General features: G+C 39.3%; 1 protein-coding gene across 2 annotated transcripts in view; it reads right to left on the reverse strand.

Moving 5' to 3' along the window:
• Nucleotides 1-13,889, reverse strand: part of SLC24A3 (solute carrier family 24 member 3) — a 750,777-nt gene that overhangs the window by 213,849 nt on the left and 523,039 nt on the right. For both annotated transcript variants that reach the window (XM_027840422.1, XM_027840423.1), the window contains exon 4: nucleotides 5,126-5,200. In XM_027840422.1, the coding sequence (XP_027696223.1) occupies nucleotides 5,126-5,200 (75 nt within the window). The remainder of the gene's footprint in view (nucleotides 1-5,125; nucleotides 5,201-13,889) is intronic.

The following is a 13,889-nucleotide window of genomic DNA, read 5'->3' on the forward strand; positions in this document are numbered from 1 at the left end:
AGAAGGGTTCAGCATGGTGCCTAGAACATATTAGGCACTAAACAAATGTTTCCTTCCTTCCTTCCTTCCTTCCTTCCTTCCTTTCCTTCCTTCCTTCCTTCCTTCCTCCCTTCCTTTCTTTTTTCCTTCTTCTTTCCTTCTTTTCTTCCTTCCTTTCTTTCTTTCTTTCTTTCTCTCTTTCTTTCTTTCTTTCTTTCTTTCTTTCTTTCTTTCTTTCTTTCTTTCTTTCTTTCTTTCTTTCTTTCTTTCTTTCTTTCTTCCTTCCCTCCTTCCTTCTTCTGTAAGATAAAGAATACCTAACAGAAGGAGTTCTGCTTCCATACATATTGTCAAATAAGGAATTTGTTAAAGAATGGTATGTTAATAGACAAGCATATCCTGTTTTGCAAGATCGATGGTCAGGGCCCCCAGCTTCAAAGAACAAGAGGGGCTGAGAAGGTGCAAAACAGCTCGAGCTCAAGGGTTTGTGCCCTGGTCACCGAGTCTTGACTACTATGCATGCTTAGATTATTCCTCCATTTTCTGAAAACGGGTTGCATGACCAGGGAGGGAGAACATGTCAAAGAGGACATGAAGTGGGAGTATCAGGAAGCTTGTAATGTGGAAGAGTCTGGACCAATCCTTACTCTGGAGGGAGGAGTAGGATTGAACTAACCGCATAAAGATTGTTCTCACTTCTGTACAGTGTGTGTATGTGTGTGTCCCTTCTTTCCTTTTCCTTCTTTTTTTCAGGGGTAACACACACACACCTGCTTCTTGCAAGAATTGTAAATAAATAAATGTCCCTTTGCTCACTTCAGTTTAAGTTTTGTTTCTTACGGAAGGACGGAACTCCACATGGTATGTTTCTAGGGGAGCAGTGAGTTGTGACTGCAAGCTTGGGCTAAACCCCTAACCCTACCAAGGAGTGACTGAACCACGTATCTCATACTTCCTTGCTCCTTTCCTTCCTTCTCCAGAATGGCTTGCTTGTATTCCCTACATACATATTGCATAATTACAACAACTCTGTAACTTTGTTCACTCTGATAAGTGTATCTTCACTTCAACAATTCAATAGATGTTTACTCTGTGTCTATTATGTGTAACAAAGACAAACGCGAAACTACACATACACACACTACACAAATACACATATAATTTAAATTGCTCCTCACCCTATAAGGTTATTAGTACAGGTATTGTTATCCCCATTTTCCAGATGAGTAGAACAGGTCTAGAGAGGTTATATGACCTGCCCTAGGCCAAATAATTAAGAGAAGCCGGAGCCAGAGCTTCAATCGGACTCTTTGGAGTCTTTGCCCTCTCCCCCTGCTTTGTGCCTCTCTGTGTCCTTTCTGTCATGGTTGGGCCAAGTGCTACCTTTTCTGTGATGCCTCTGCTTGCTGAAAGTGACCTCTCCCTTCTCTGATCGCCTCTAAGTGTAAATTATCTATGCTACTTCTTTAACATTTATTATAATGGTACAAGCACACCTTTTTAGAAGCACACCTCTTGTCTCTCTTCTTAGACTAAGCTTCCTGAGGAGCTCATCCTTTGACCTCTTTACCTCTTACTGCATCTTGTATGTCACCAATCTCACAACAGACCCTGCATAGGTTTTACTTCATGTTTCCAAAGCTTTCTATCTCCTCTCTCCCCTCTTCCGTACCTTCTGATTGTCTCTTTCGTCTTCTCATCCATTTCCCATGATCCTAACTTTCCTGCATCAAATGCTGCAGATTTTTAGTCTCTAACATTATGCTTTGATGAAGGGTGTTGATCCCACCCTCCTCCACAATGCAACTTTCCCAAAACTGAAAATTGCCCAAGGCCAGCCTTCTCTCCCACATTAGGCTGTGAACTCCAGGAGACATGAGATATGATAGTTAGAATTCTAGGTGAAAAGCCCTCCTAGGCAGCCATGAGATTTCCTCTCCTCAATCCTATAATCTTGTGAGAAAATGCAACTGTAGATAAAAATTGGCCCCATATTTCCAGAGAGATGTAAACATAGAAAGACATACACAGATGTAAACTTCTTTCCCTACCACCCACAAATTCACTTGTGTAATGTTTCTTCAACTTTCCTACCAGGTCAGAGAAGTCACAGCAGTTCTCTTTAGAATGGCAAAAAACAAAATAAAAAACCATTGTTGTAACCATTTTTATACAAGATTGGATTAGAATATTGGGGGAGGGGCAGGGCAAGGTGCCTTGGAAAACATGACTAGGGCTGACCCCATCCTCTCTCCACTTTGCCCATTTTCCGGCACAGTGTCACCTAAACAGGGAAAACCTGGTAAAATTATGTGAGCTATTAAGTGTTTGAGGTCCCCTATGAATCTCTATTTTTTCCTACTCTCTCTATTTTCAATATGTCCTCTCTATCAGATGCCGATGTTCTGAGGCTGCTAACTTGACCCAATTCAGTTGAAAAACATTTGATAGATTCACATTAGAATGTTATGGTTCCCTCTCCAGACTATCTTCATTTTTTAAAGACAATGGCAAGGGAAAGAGGGGAATAATGCTGAATATAAAAGAGTAAACCAATTTGACAGTAGATTTGCAAGCATCATCAGAAGTCTCCAAATCACTTAAATAAAGGCCATCTCTGCTCACAAAATATGTCCCTATCTACTTAGGAGTCCCATTAGCAAAATGGTACCCCAAATGATGTGGACACTATCCCTCCTTTAAGGGAGGAATTCTGGAAAGAGAGCCAATCTTGGAATCATGCATGTGAGTTTGAATTCTATGTCTGCCACTTAAATACCTATAAGACCCATGCCTGGAATGCATTCCCTCTTCACCTCCAGCTCTCAGAATCCCAGATTTCCATCAAAGCTAGGCATCAAGAGCCACCTTATTCATGAGGCCTTTCATGACCACCTCCTCCGCCTTCCCCCACTCCTAGTTGCTAGCATTTCCTCAAAATCACCTTGTATCTGTTTTGCATCTATCTATGTATGCATATGTTATCTTCCTTGGCTAGATTCTAAGTTCCTTGAAGGCAGTTACTATTTTCACTTTTGGCTGTATACTGACTCCAGTTCCTAGCACATGCTTGACACATAGTAGGCACTTAATAAGTGCTTCTTGATGGATTAAAGTCACAGCTTCTTTTGTCCTCGGTTTCCAGTAATTAAGTAATAATAGCGTTTATACAGCAGTTAAAGGTTTGCAAAGGGCTTTACATTTTTTATCTTACTTGATCCTCACAACAATTCTGTGAGGTAGATGCTGTTATTATCATCCCCATTTTACAGATGAGAAAACTGAGACTGAGAGAGGTTAGGTGTTTTTCCCAGAGTCACACAGCTACTTAGGTGTCTGAAGTAGGACTTGAACTCAAGTCTTCCTGACTACAAGTCCAGCACACTATCTTTGGAGTTGCTTTATTGCTCCACAAGTGGCCCTAGCTCCCTTTCAACTCTAGGTATGTAAGCCTCTCACCTCTTTGCATAGATCTGTGCCAATAATCCCTCTGCAATCCTCTATGTGAATTTCTGTTGTTGTTATTATTATTGTTACTTCGGAGAGGCAGCAGGGTATCTACTATGGTAGAAAGAAGGCTGGTCTTGGAGTCAGGAAGACCTGGGTTCAAATCCTACCTCTGACACTCACTGGCCATGTGACGTAGGCAGCTCTCTAAGACTATAAATTACAAACAAATGACCAATATGAGCTCGGGAGGGAGGTTTCCATATTAGAAGTTCTCTATGTTGATTAAATTATACTTCTGAACCCAGGCCCCAGAGTAGTACTTCAAAGATCTGTCATTTGTCATGTTGAATATTCCCTCTATAGACCCAGACTACAATCTTGCCACAACTTATTAGATAGTCTTTAAGAGCTGCTAAAACATTAATTACCCTACATTCTTCCTGGTAATGAGCTTCTCCAAATTTATCTAGGTTGGTCCTTAGACAGACCATCATATTGTACCCCTTAGAAAGCTTTCCAGGGGCAGGCAGAGTGTTCAAGGACTCAGGGTCACTTTCATTCCACAATGAGTCATGGAGTAGGAAATTAGTGAAGGATCATTAGTAATATCAGCTAGTGGTATAGTAGATCAAGCTCTGAATCTGGAGTCAGATTGACCTGGGTTCAGATCTGGCCTCAGACACTTATTAGCTATGTGTCTCTAGGCAAGCCAATTCACCTCAGTTTCTACATCTATAAAATGAGAATAATAACAGCACCTAACTCCCAGGTTTGTTGTGAAGGAAAAAATTGAAATGATATTTGTAAAGTACTTTGCAAACATTAAAAATGCTGCTGTTTGTTATTATAGCAATAATAAAACTCTAACAAAATCCTGGCTAGATTTTAAATAATAAGTAGTTAGTTTTTAACAGTCTCATTCTCTGGGGGACCCACATTTTAAAGAAACCACAGAAGGAGCTCCAGACTGGAGGTGTGGGAGAGAGAAATCCCTTTTCCCAACTGGGATTCTGAATTTAAAAAAAAAATGCCACAGAGCTCCCAGATAAAGGGAATTGAATTTCAAAATGTACAAGGGAGATGAAAGGGGAGACAGAATGAAAGAGTTGCAGATATGGTGAATATTTTTTGATTAAAGTGATTTAACTTGGTATTCAGTATCCTTCTTATTGTGATGACTTCTAACATCGTCTTTTTTTCCTGGTCTTTATTCCCAATTCTTTCATCTTACCTTTTTCTAGCTTCTGCTTTGAGAATTATATATACATACAGAGAGAAAAAAGAGTGAGAGAAACCTGTGTCTGAAAGTTTCAGTCTTTGTAAGGACTTGTATGAAGCTACAAAAGAGGGTTACAGGAGAAGGAGGAAAAGGAAGGGAAGGAGGAGGAAATGGAGATGGGGAAAAAGATTACATTATATTGCTTTGTAGCCATGAAAATGGTAAATCTAGTTTTGTAGTAGTTTCACCCAAATTTAGGGGCCAATTCCTCTTTTGGTTGAAGCCTTCTTAGGAAGAACTGAATTGCATGACATATACCAGGACCCCAAATTAAGTGAACAGAAACAGGAAGGTTTCCTTCCAAGTGGTACTATCATTAGAACGCTGCTGAGAAACAATTAAGGAAATTACTTGATTAGCCAGAGAGAGAGAGAGAGAGAGAGAGAGTGAGAGAGAGAGAGAGAATATGATACTTACTTCACAAATCTTTTCCAAGGAAGGGACAAAGAAGTCATCACACACGATGGCCAAAGCATAGAACATGTACATGGCCTGAAAGAGAAGAGAAAATATTCAGGGCTGGAACTTCAAAATGATAACAACAGCTGCCATTTACACAGTGCTTGAATTTGCTTTTTGTGTATTATCTTATTTGATCCTCACAATAGCCAGTGAGGTAGGTACTATTATTATACCCATTTTTAAGCTTAATCTATCAACAAACATTCATTAAACACCTATTACATGCCAGAAACTGTTCTGGATTCTGAGGATTCAAATATAAAGAATGAAATAATATTGCTGTTACTGTATACAATGTTATCTTGGTTCTGCTCATTTAGATCTTCATTATTTTGTGTGAGTCTTTCCATGTTTTTCTAAGACAATTGGCCTCATCATTTCTTATAGCACTATAGTATTCCATCACAATTATATATCTTGTTCAGCCATTCCCCAATTGATACCTATCAAACCTGCAATTTCCAGTTCTTTGCCATTACAAAGAGATCTGCTAAAACATTTTAGAACATATATATTCTTTTCCTTTTTACCTGATCATCTTTGGAAACACATCTAGTAGTAGTATTGCTGGATCAAAGGATATAGGCAGTTTAATAACTTGCTGAGCTGAGTATGTCATTTTGACTATTATAAATACCCAAATTAACTATAAAGGACATATGAGGAAAGATACTCTCTGCATCCAGAGAAAGAACTGATAAACAGAAGTATGTTTTGAATAATTTTACTATATGCATACATACATACACACACACACACAAATACACCTATTTGTGTCTAATGGTAGCCATCTCTAGGGTGAAGGGGGAGAGGAGGAAGAAAAAAAGGAAAAAAAATTTACACGACAACTATTATATATTTGAAATGAATAGAAAGTTGTACATAATAGATTTGCAGTTTTATGTGTAATCATCTTCTTATTATAATATGTTATGGAAATGCTCATTTTATCCCATAAATTAAAAATAAAATAAAATTTAAAAAAAGAATGAAACGGTCCCTATTCTCATGGAATTTACATTCTGACAAGGGAGACAAGTATACATACACACATACTTATATGTATACACATATGCAGAATATAGAAAATAAATAGAAATACAACACAAAGAAGTTAAATGCAAAGTGGCAAGGGAAGGCACTAGCAATTAGGTCAGGATCAAGAATGGTTTCCTAGAAAGTATAGCATCAGCTATGTCTAGAAGAAAGAAAGTGATTTCTATAAAACAGAGGTGAGGAGAGATTACAGATAAGGAAACTGAAGCTGAGAGAGGTTAACTGACTTGTCTAGAATTACACCTGCCATGGGTGTATGAGGCAGGATTCTTACCAAGATCTTCTTAGCTCCAAGGCCTACAATCTATACATTACAAGTAGGCTGCCCAAAGACCACCATGGAAATAAAAGGCCCAGGTTTTCAGCTTTGGGATAGATTGTTGCATAGAAAATGTTTCTGTTGAAGCAAGTGTAATTAAAACAAACAAAACAGATTGGTTCAATAATACCCTTTGTCATTATTAGGTAACAATTTCTCTGAAGACTTCATAAAGAACTTCTTTTGACTTTGTAGACAGCAATCAAGTAATAATGATAGGATCCCAAAAAGAATTCTTGCTCTTAAGATCATAGAAAGTGACATTTTCCCTGTGAAATCCAAATACATGTCAGCCACCACTGATACTATTTTGATGCCTCTTCAAGGTTTCAAGGGAAAGGGAAAAAATAATAAAATCACCAGAAAAGTAAATAATTATCTTACCTATGTTTTTCTCTATTATGCATAATGTTTGAGTTGAAAAAAGTCTGAGGGACTATAAACAATGTTTGGAAGTCTGAGGAGGAACCCTATTATAACTTATGTACTTGTCTACAAATTAGTTAGATGAGTTGCAGGTGTGTTGAAAGTAATATGGTATACCTATGTATAATTGCCCAGAGATGAACACAGGAATACTCATATGCCGGTTGTGGTCAACTGCATCCGAATTACTCTTCCTTGGGCAAAGGGACTAGCGATGTGTATGCTGAAATGTGGATCCATCGCAGCTAGGAAGTGACCTCTCGTTAATGGTTGGGCCCCTGACAGTTTCTTTAATTAGCAGATCCTTCCAGTCACCAAAGTTCCTCACTTTGTAGTCATCCTTGTCTTTTCTGTCTCTTTCATCTAATCCATTGACAACTTCTGTTGCTTCTACCCTTACAACATCTCTTGCCATTTTCCCTTTCATGTCACTCATTGAGCCTTCAGTCTAGATCAGGCCCTTGTCCACCTCCTAGCTGAACTATTGCAATAGCTTTTTAATTGGTCTCCCTGATTCCAGTGTCTCTCCAATCCATCATTTGCCTTAGCTGCCAGATAAAACGAAGTTTTAGTCATGTTATTCCCCTGTTCAAAAAGCTTCAGTAGCTCACTATTACCTCTAGGATAAAGTGCAAAATTCTCAGCCTGGCATTTAAAACTCTGTACAAGGTGTCTTTTATGTCACTCTATTTCATGCATTGTATTTCATTCACACTGGCCCAAAAGCTGTCACCTGTCTCAACTCTGTCCCTTTTTGTAGGTTGTCTCTTCCCTCCTTCCCTCCCAATCCCCCTGGTATGGAATTCACTCCTTCCTCTCCCCTATCTCTTAGAATTCCTAGCTTTCTTGCCAGCACAGCTCTGTAACCTACTCCTATATGAGATGTTTCCCAACTACCCCAGTTATTAGTATTCTATTCCCCACCCTCCACTCTGAAGGGCAGCTAGGTGGCACAGTGTATAGTTCCTGGCAGGGAGTTAGGAAGACTAATCTTCATAAGTTCAAATCTGGCCACATACACTTACTAGCTGTGTGACCCTGGGCAAGTCACTTAACTCCATTTGCCTCAGTTCCCTCATCTGTAAAATGAGCTGGAGAGAAAACCTCAAATGGAGTCATGAAGAGTTGGACACAACTGAAATTACTGAATCACAATAAATCCCTCCTGAAGTATTTTTGAAGGCATTTCTTTGCATTTACTTGTCAGCATGTGTTCTGAATACCTTTAATAGAATATATGTCCCTTGAGGGTACGGAATAATTTTTTTTGGCTTTGTATAAACAATGCTTAGCATAGGCATATAAACACATTTAAGGAATGCTTAAGGGCTTAATAAATATTTGTTGAATTGAATTAAACTGAACTAATAATTAGTGACCATGTTGGACTTAGGTTGACATAGTGATAACCAATGTTTATGCTTTTTTTTTTTAAACCAAGATGCTATAGGCCTGCTGTATCCTCATGACCCTACTTTTTTCTAAGTACAGTCTTGGGGCTTCGAATGCCAGTTCCCCTTTATTAATTCCTCACTGTTACCACCTGTCCTTGTGATCTGGACTCCCTTGTTATGGAGTCAAACCTTTTGGATGATGCGAATAAAACCTCACATTTCTATGATTATTCAAGATTTTCAAAAAAAACAAAAACTAAAAACAAAAAACTTTTACATGTTTTCATTCAATACTCATAAGAACTCTGTTCGGTGAGTGCTGTTATTATCATCCCCACCTTACAAATGAGGAAATGGAGGCTTAAGGTTAAGTGACTTGCCCAAAATCAAACAGCTAGGAAGTCTCCGAAATCAGATTTAAAGCCAGGTTTTCTGGATTCTAGCTCCAGGACACTCTATACCAGGCTATGTCACCTTTTTTGCTTGTCTCCAGCCTTGCTCCCTAAAAAACAGCACATGAAAGTTTTTTTTTTTTTTTAGGATTTTAAGGATTTTATTACTAAGAGTCATAAGGAGGCATATGAGGCATTAAATTATGCACGTTTTATAAATGTATATAAATCTTTAACAATTAATTCTGGTCCTACCTGCAAATGTTATAGAACTGGGCCTTATTCTTTTTTAGTTCCTCTTTTCTGGTCTGACAATCCCTCTTTCTCAATCTTGTCCTCTGAGTCATTTGGCCAAATCCTGTTTGGGCTGTATGTTGGATTTAAGCTCAAGTCTTCAAACTGAAGATTTGGTTTTTGACAAGTATTCTTTGTGTCTTAGTGTTTATAGAACATTTTTCTCTAACCAAGCACTAGGTGTGGAAGTCCCACACTTACAGCAGGTACTGTCATCTCTGGGCTTAAAAGAGTTTTCCTTTGGGTTTCCAGCCTAAAGGTACCTTGTGATTGCCCTTGTTTTCAAAGTTATAGGTCTATTGAAATCCTGCCCCTGGCTCCAACCATGACTAAGAAAGATTCTTCCTTGTCTGGAATCCAATTATTTTCTCCTTCAGATCTTAGGGTCCCTGGTATTTGGAAACTCTGTTCCTTTTTCTCCCTCTTCTTCCTCATCTCTATCATTCTCTTCCCGTCTCCTCTTTCCCCCCATCTCTTCCTTATCTTCTTTTTCTGCCTCCATCTGCTAATCCTTTGTCCTGAGTGCTTGGCTGGAAGCAAATTTGACAGCTGATTGTTACAAATAGTTCTGTCCTTTGTGAAGCTGGATTTAGCTACTGCCCTAGATCAGCATCTGAACCTTTACTTTATGGAGACCATATGGTCTAGTAGCACAAAGCTTAAGTCATCCTGTCTCTTTTCCTGAGCTTGCCTTTTTCCTTGGCTCTCAGAATGGGGTCCTCCAATCAATTAATTAATAAGCTTTTATTCAATACCTACTATGTGTACTATTCCAGGTGCTGTGGATACAAAGGCAAAAATGAAATAGTTTCTACCCTCAGGGAACTTACATTCTCTTGGGGGAGACAATATGTACATACATAAGTATAATTAATATAGACACATGTTGTTCAGTCCTGTCTGACTCTTTGTGACCTCAGAGACCTTAACATGCCCACTGTCCATAGGGTTTTCTTGTCAAAGATATTAGAGTTGTTTGCCATTTCCTTCTCCAATGTTCTCCACCTTTTGTCAAAACTCTTCACTATGATCTATCCATCTTGGGTAACCCTGAATGGCATAGCTCAAAGTTTCATTGAGCTATGCAAGCCTCTCCACCAGGACAAGGCAGTGATCCAGGAGATATATTCAAATGTACACATACATAGTGTAATTAATTATATTATGTAATATACATATTAGAAGATACACATATATACATACATGTGTATATGTGTGTATTGTATGTAGGGGGGCACAAGCAGCCCAGAAAAGGATCAGGGCAGTTGCAGGTATTGTAATTGAGCAGAATTTTTAAGGAAATAGGGGATTATTTTCCAGACTGACTCTAAGCTTTAAACTCAAAATACCTATTTTATTTCCCTACCGTGTTCCCATTTCTGGAATTCCAAAGCTCATTGTCATAAAGGAGATGACAGAGTCTGATCACCCCTTCATCTGTTTTCATTTACTTGTCCTTAGATACCTTTATACCTTCTCAAGCCAATAGTTTTCCATAACCCAGGTTTACAATAGAAAAATACCTTAACCACACAGTAAATTAAACAGAGACAATTATTACTCTTGCTATTAAGGGCAGGGGCATGATAACAGTAGGTACAAAAAATGATAATTGTTGTTGGTTTTTTAAAACATTCTTTTGATGTGCCATGAATCCCTGAAGAACCATTAGCAATTATTACAGACCACATATTAGGTTGTGATGATAATTTTTTTAATTGATGGAAGACATTAGACGGTTGTCAGTGGTAAGTAACACAGGTCTTGGTCTCCTCTGCCACCCAAGCTGATTTTCAGACCTACCACAATGTCCCATTTCCTGAATTCATATGAGAGCATGTGCCCCTCCCCTTTGAAATGTCAATACCTCTTCCCCTGACTCACACAAGTTGCTGTTCTGTGCTGTATTCATTATATTTGTATTGACTACTTACTATGTGCAAGACCCTGAGGGTGAAAGTCTGGTCAGCAAGCATTTATTAAGTGCCTATTGTGTGCCAGGAGCTAGGGTGCAGGAATACAAGCAAGCAGAATGAAAAGACAGTCCCTGCACTCAAGGAGCCTTACATTCTAGTGAAAACAACACAAAAAGGGAAGATGAAAAGGGAAAGGAGGGGAGATGGGGGTACTCAGTTCAGGGGAGTGGGAGAGGAAGTCCTGTGGCTAGTCAGGAGTGATGCCTGGAAAAAAAATGAAGACATAGTTGTCCTAGACTTCCTCTTTAAAATGGGGGTTCTGGGAGGAACCAGCCAATCAGAGGGAGAGGCTGCAGGGGTGAATGATACTTTCAATTTGAGAAATAGTCTAGGGAGGTGTTAAGCTTCTAGGATGAAGAATTTTCAATGACATGGTAGCCAAAGTCCTGTGGAAAGTCAGGAGTATAGCCTGGAGAATAAAGACTTACTCACAGATTTACTCAAGATTAGATAATCTTAGATTTAGCAGGGAGATGCAGACAGTGTCAATGTTAATAAGACCTCTCCACTGTGATAACATGATTTAGATCTGGAAGGGACCTTAGGAATTATCTAGTCCAATGCCCCATCTCTTCTCTCCCTCTAATTTATAGATAAGAAACTGAAACCCAGAAACTTCATTCACCCATGGTAATACAAAGAGTGAGATCTCTGTCATCATAGAGCTTATTTTCTAAGAGGGCAGACAAGAACTTTGCACAAATTGTTGTTGTTGTTATTGTTGTTTGTCATTTGTTCTCCAAGGGGGTCAATGACATGGGGAGGGTGATGTCTTGACTTGCAAATGAATTAGATTTAAGTGAGGCAGGGCTGCGGGAAGTCATCAGCCTCACTCTCTCCTCCAGAAGCATCAAAGTCCAGTGACAAGATGTAGGTTAGGAGGACTGGCAATGGGCCCCAGACGCAGTGGGGGACCTTGGCCTTTTAAGTTAAGATCTTTCTCAGGTCTCAGTTTGTCTGAGGCAACACCCATTCAGTAATTAAAGGATAGGCAAGAATTGTCCAAAAGATGGCCTAGCTTGCCTTCCCAAAAGAATCATTCTGGAAGGGGAAACCCTCAGAGTTTTTGGCCAGAACAGAAACAATTGCTATTTACACTCCATACAAATAACTATAATACGAGATGGAATGAGGAAATGAAATCATAGGTATAAAGGGCTATATGCCTGTCTTTGTGGTTCATAGAAGATTTCATGAGCCAAGCTTTGAAAGATAGGTAGAAAACGGACAGGTAAACCTACGGAGGAAGCTCATTTTAGGGTGAGAGAACAGTGTAAACAAAAGAATGGCAAGGTATACTTGAAGTTGTAAGCAGTGAGACACTATTTCCTAACTTGCATTATAGTTATTTCTGTTCACCTTCACTACTAGATGTTTCCCTCCATGAGAGCAGAGACCATGAATTCTTCTATCTTCCTTATGAGCATCTACCTGGTCACCCAGGCTTGACCCCTCAGAGTCATCCTTAAATCCTCTCTTGTACTCACATCCCTTTCTGCTGCCAGGATTTTTAGTTTTCACCCTCATGATATATTTGGTGTAAGTCATCTTTCCACTCACATATCTTCACTCTTTTGCAGACTCTCATCACCTCACCTCTGGGCTACCGTAATGGTCTTCTAATTGGACTCCCTGCCTCAAATATCTTCCTATTCAAATCAATCCCCAATGCTCTAGCTGCCAAAGCAATTTTCTTCCAATGCAGGTCTAACTGTGTCATCTCCATACTCAATTAACTTCAGTAGTTCCCTATTACCTCTGACTTCTAAAGCCCTTTGAAACTTGATCCCTTCCCAGTCTTCTTATACTTTACCTTTCTCTATGTACTCTATGATCCCACAACATGAGCTTTCTTGAGGTTCTTCACACATGACACTCCATTTCCTGAAGCTTTGCTTTGACATTGGCTATCCTTTATATCTAGAACGTTCTTCCTCAAACTCTACCTTTTTTCTTCACTGGCTTCCTTTGAGTCTCAGATCTAATCTTCCCTTCTACAAGAAACCTTTCCAATTCCCTAAATGTCCCCCTCTTCCTCATTACTTTCCATTTTCAATATTCTCAAATATATGAATTTATATAGCTATTTGTATGTTTTATCCTCTATTACAATATAGGCCCCTTGAGGGCAGAGCTTCTGTGCTTAGCACATAGCAAGGGCTTAATAAATGCTTATTGACTGACTATAATATGAATTAGGTACTTAACATTTATGATTTCTTTTAATTTTTCTTTTTTGTATCAGTGTCTTATCTCCACAAATAGACTGCATGTTCCAAGTCATAGCTTATGTTTCTGGCTTTTACTTGCCTTTTTTTTGCTGTTGTTCAGTTGTGTCTGACTCTTTGTGACCCCAATTTGGGGTATTCTTGGCAAAGATACTGGAGTAGTTTGCCGTTTTCTTCTCCAGTTTATTTTACAGATGAAGAAACCGAGGCAAACAGAACCTATATCAGGGCTGCTCATCCACCTTTGGTGTCCACCTGTCACACAGCTCTTACTTGTGGGTCCAAGAAGCCATAGCATGTGCAGTGGTGATACACTGGTGAAATCATGTGGGCAGATGGGCTAACCCGGGCTGAAGCTAACAAACAGGCCTCAGACCTGTCAGTTAGTGGAGTGTCTACCCCAAGCATGTGAAGATTTTCCTTAGTGGAAGGGGCAGATGAGAACAATCTGTTCCAAAGGCCATGAAGGTGGCTAAAGCAAGTGCTGTGGAGAGTTTAGAGCTTGCCAGACTTTGAAGATGCCAAGGTCATCCACTGCATCCCAGGCCATCATCAGTTGTCCTGACTTTTGTCCTGCAACTGGACCTCAATGGTTCTGGAACAGTGAGTGAGGTGAACGTCCATGCAACTTTGC

This window comes from Vombatus ursinus, unplaced genomic scaffold (assembly GCF_900497805.2).
Source record: "Vombatus ursinus unplaced genomic scaffold, bare-nosed wombat genome assembly UNPS02014841.1, whole genome shotgun sequence".
NCBI lineage: Eukaryota > Metazoa > Chordata > Mammalia > Diprotodontia > Vombatidae > Vombatus > Vombatus ursinus.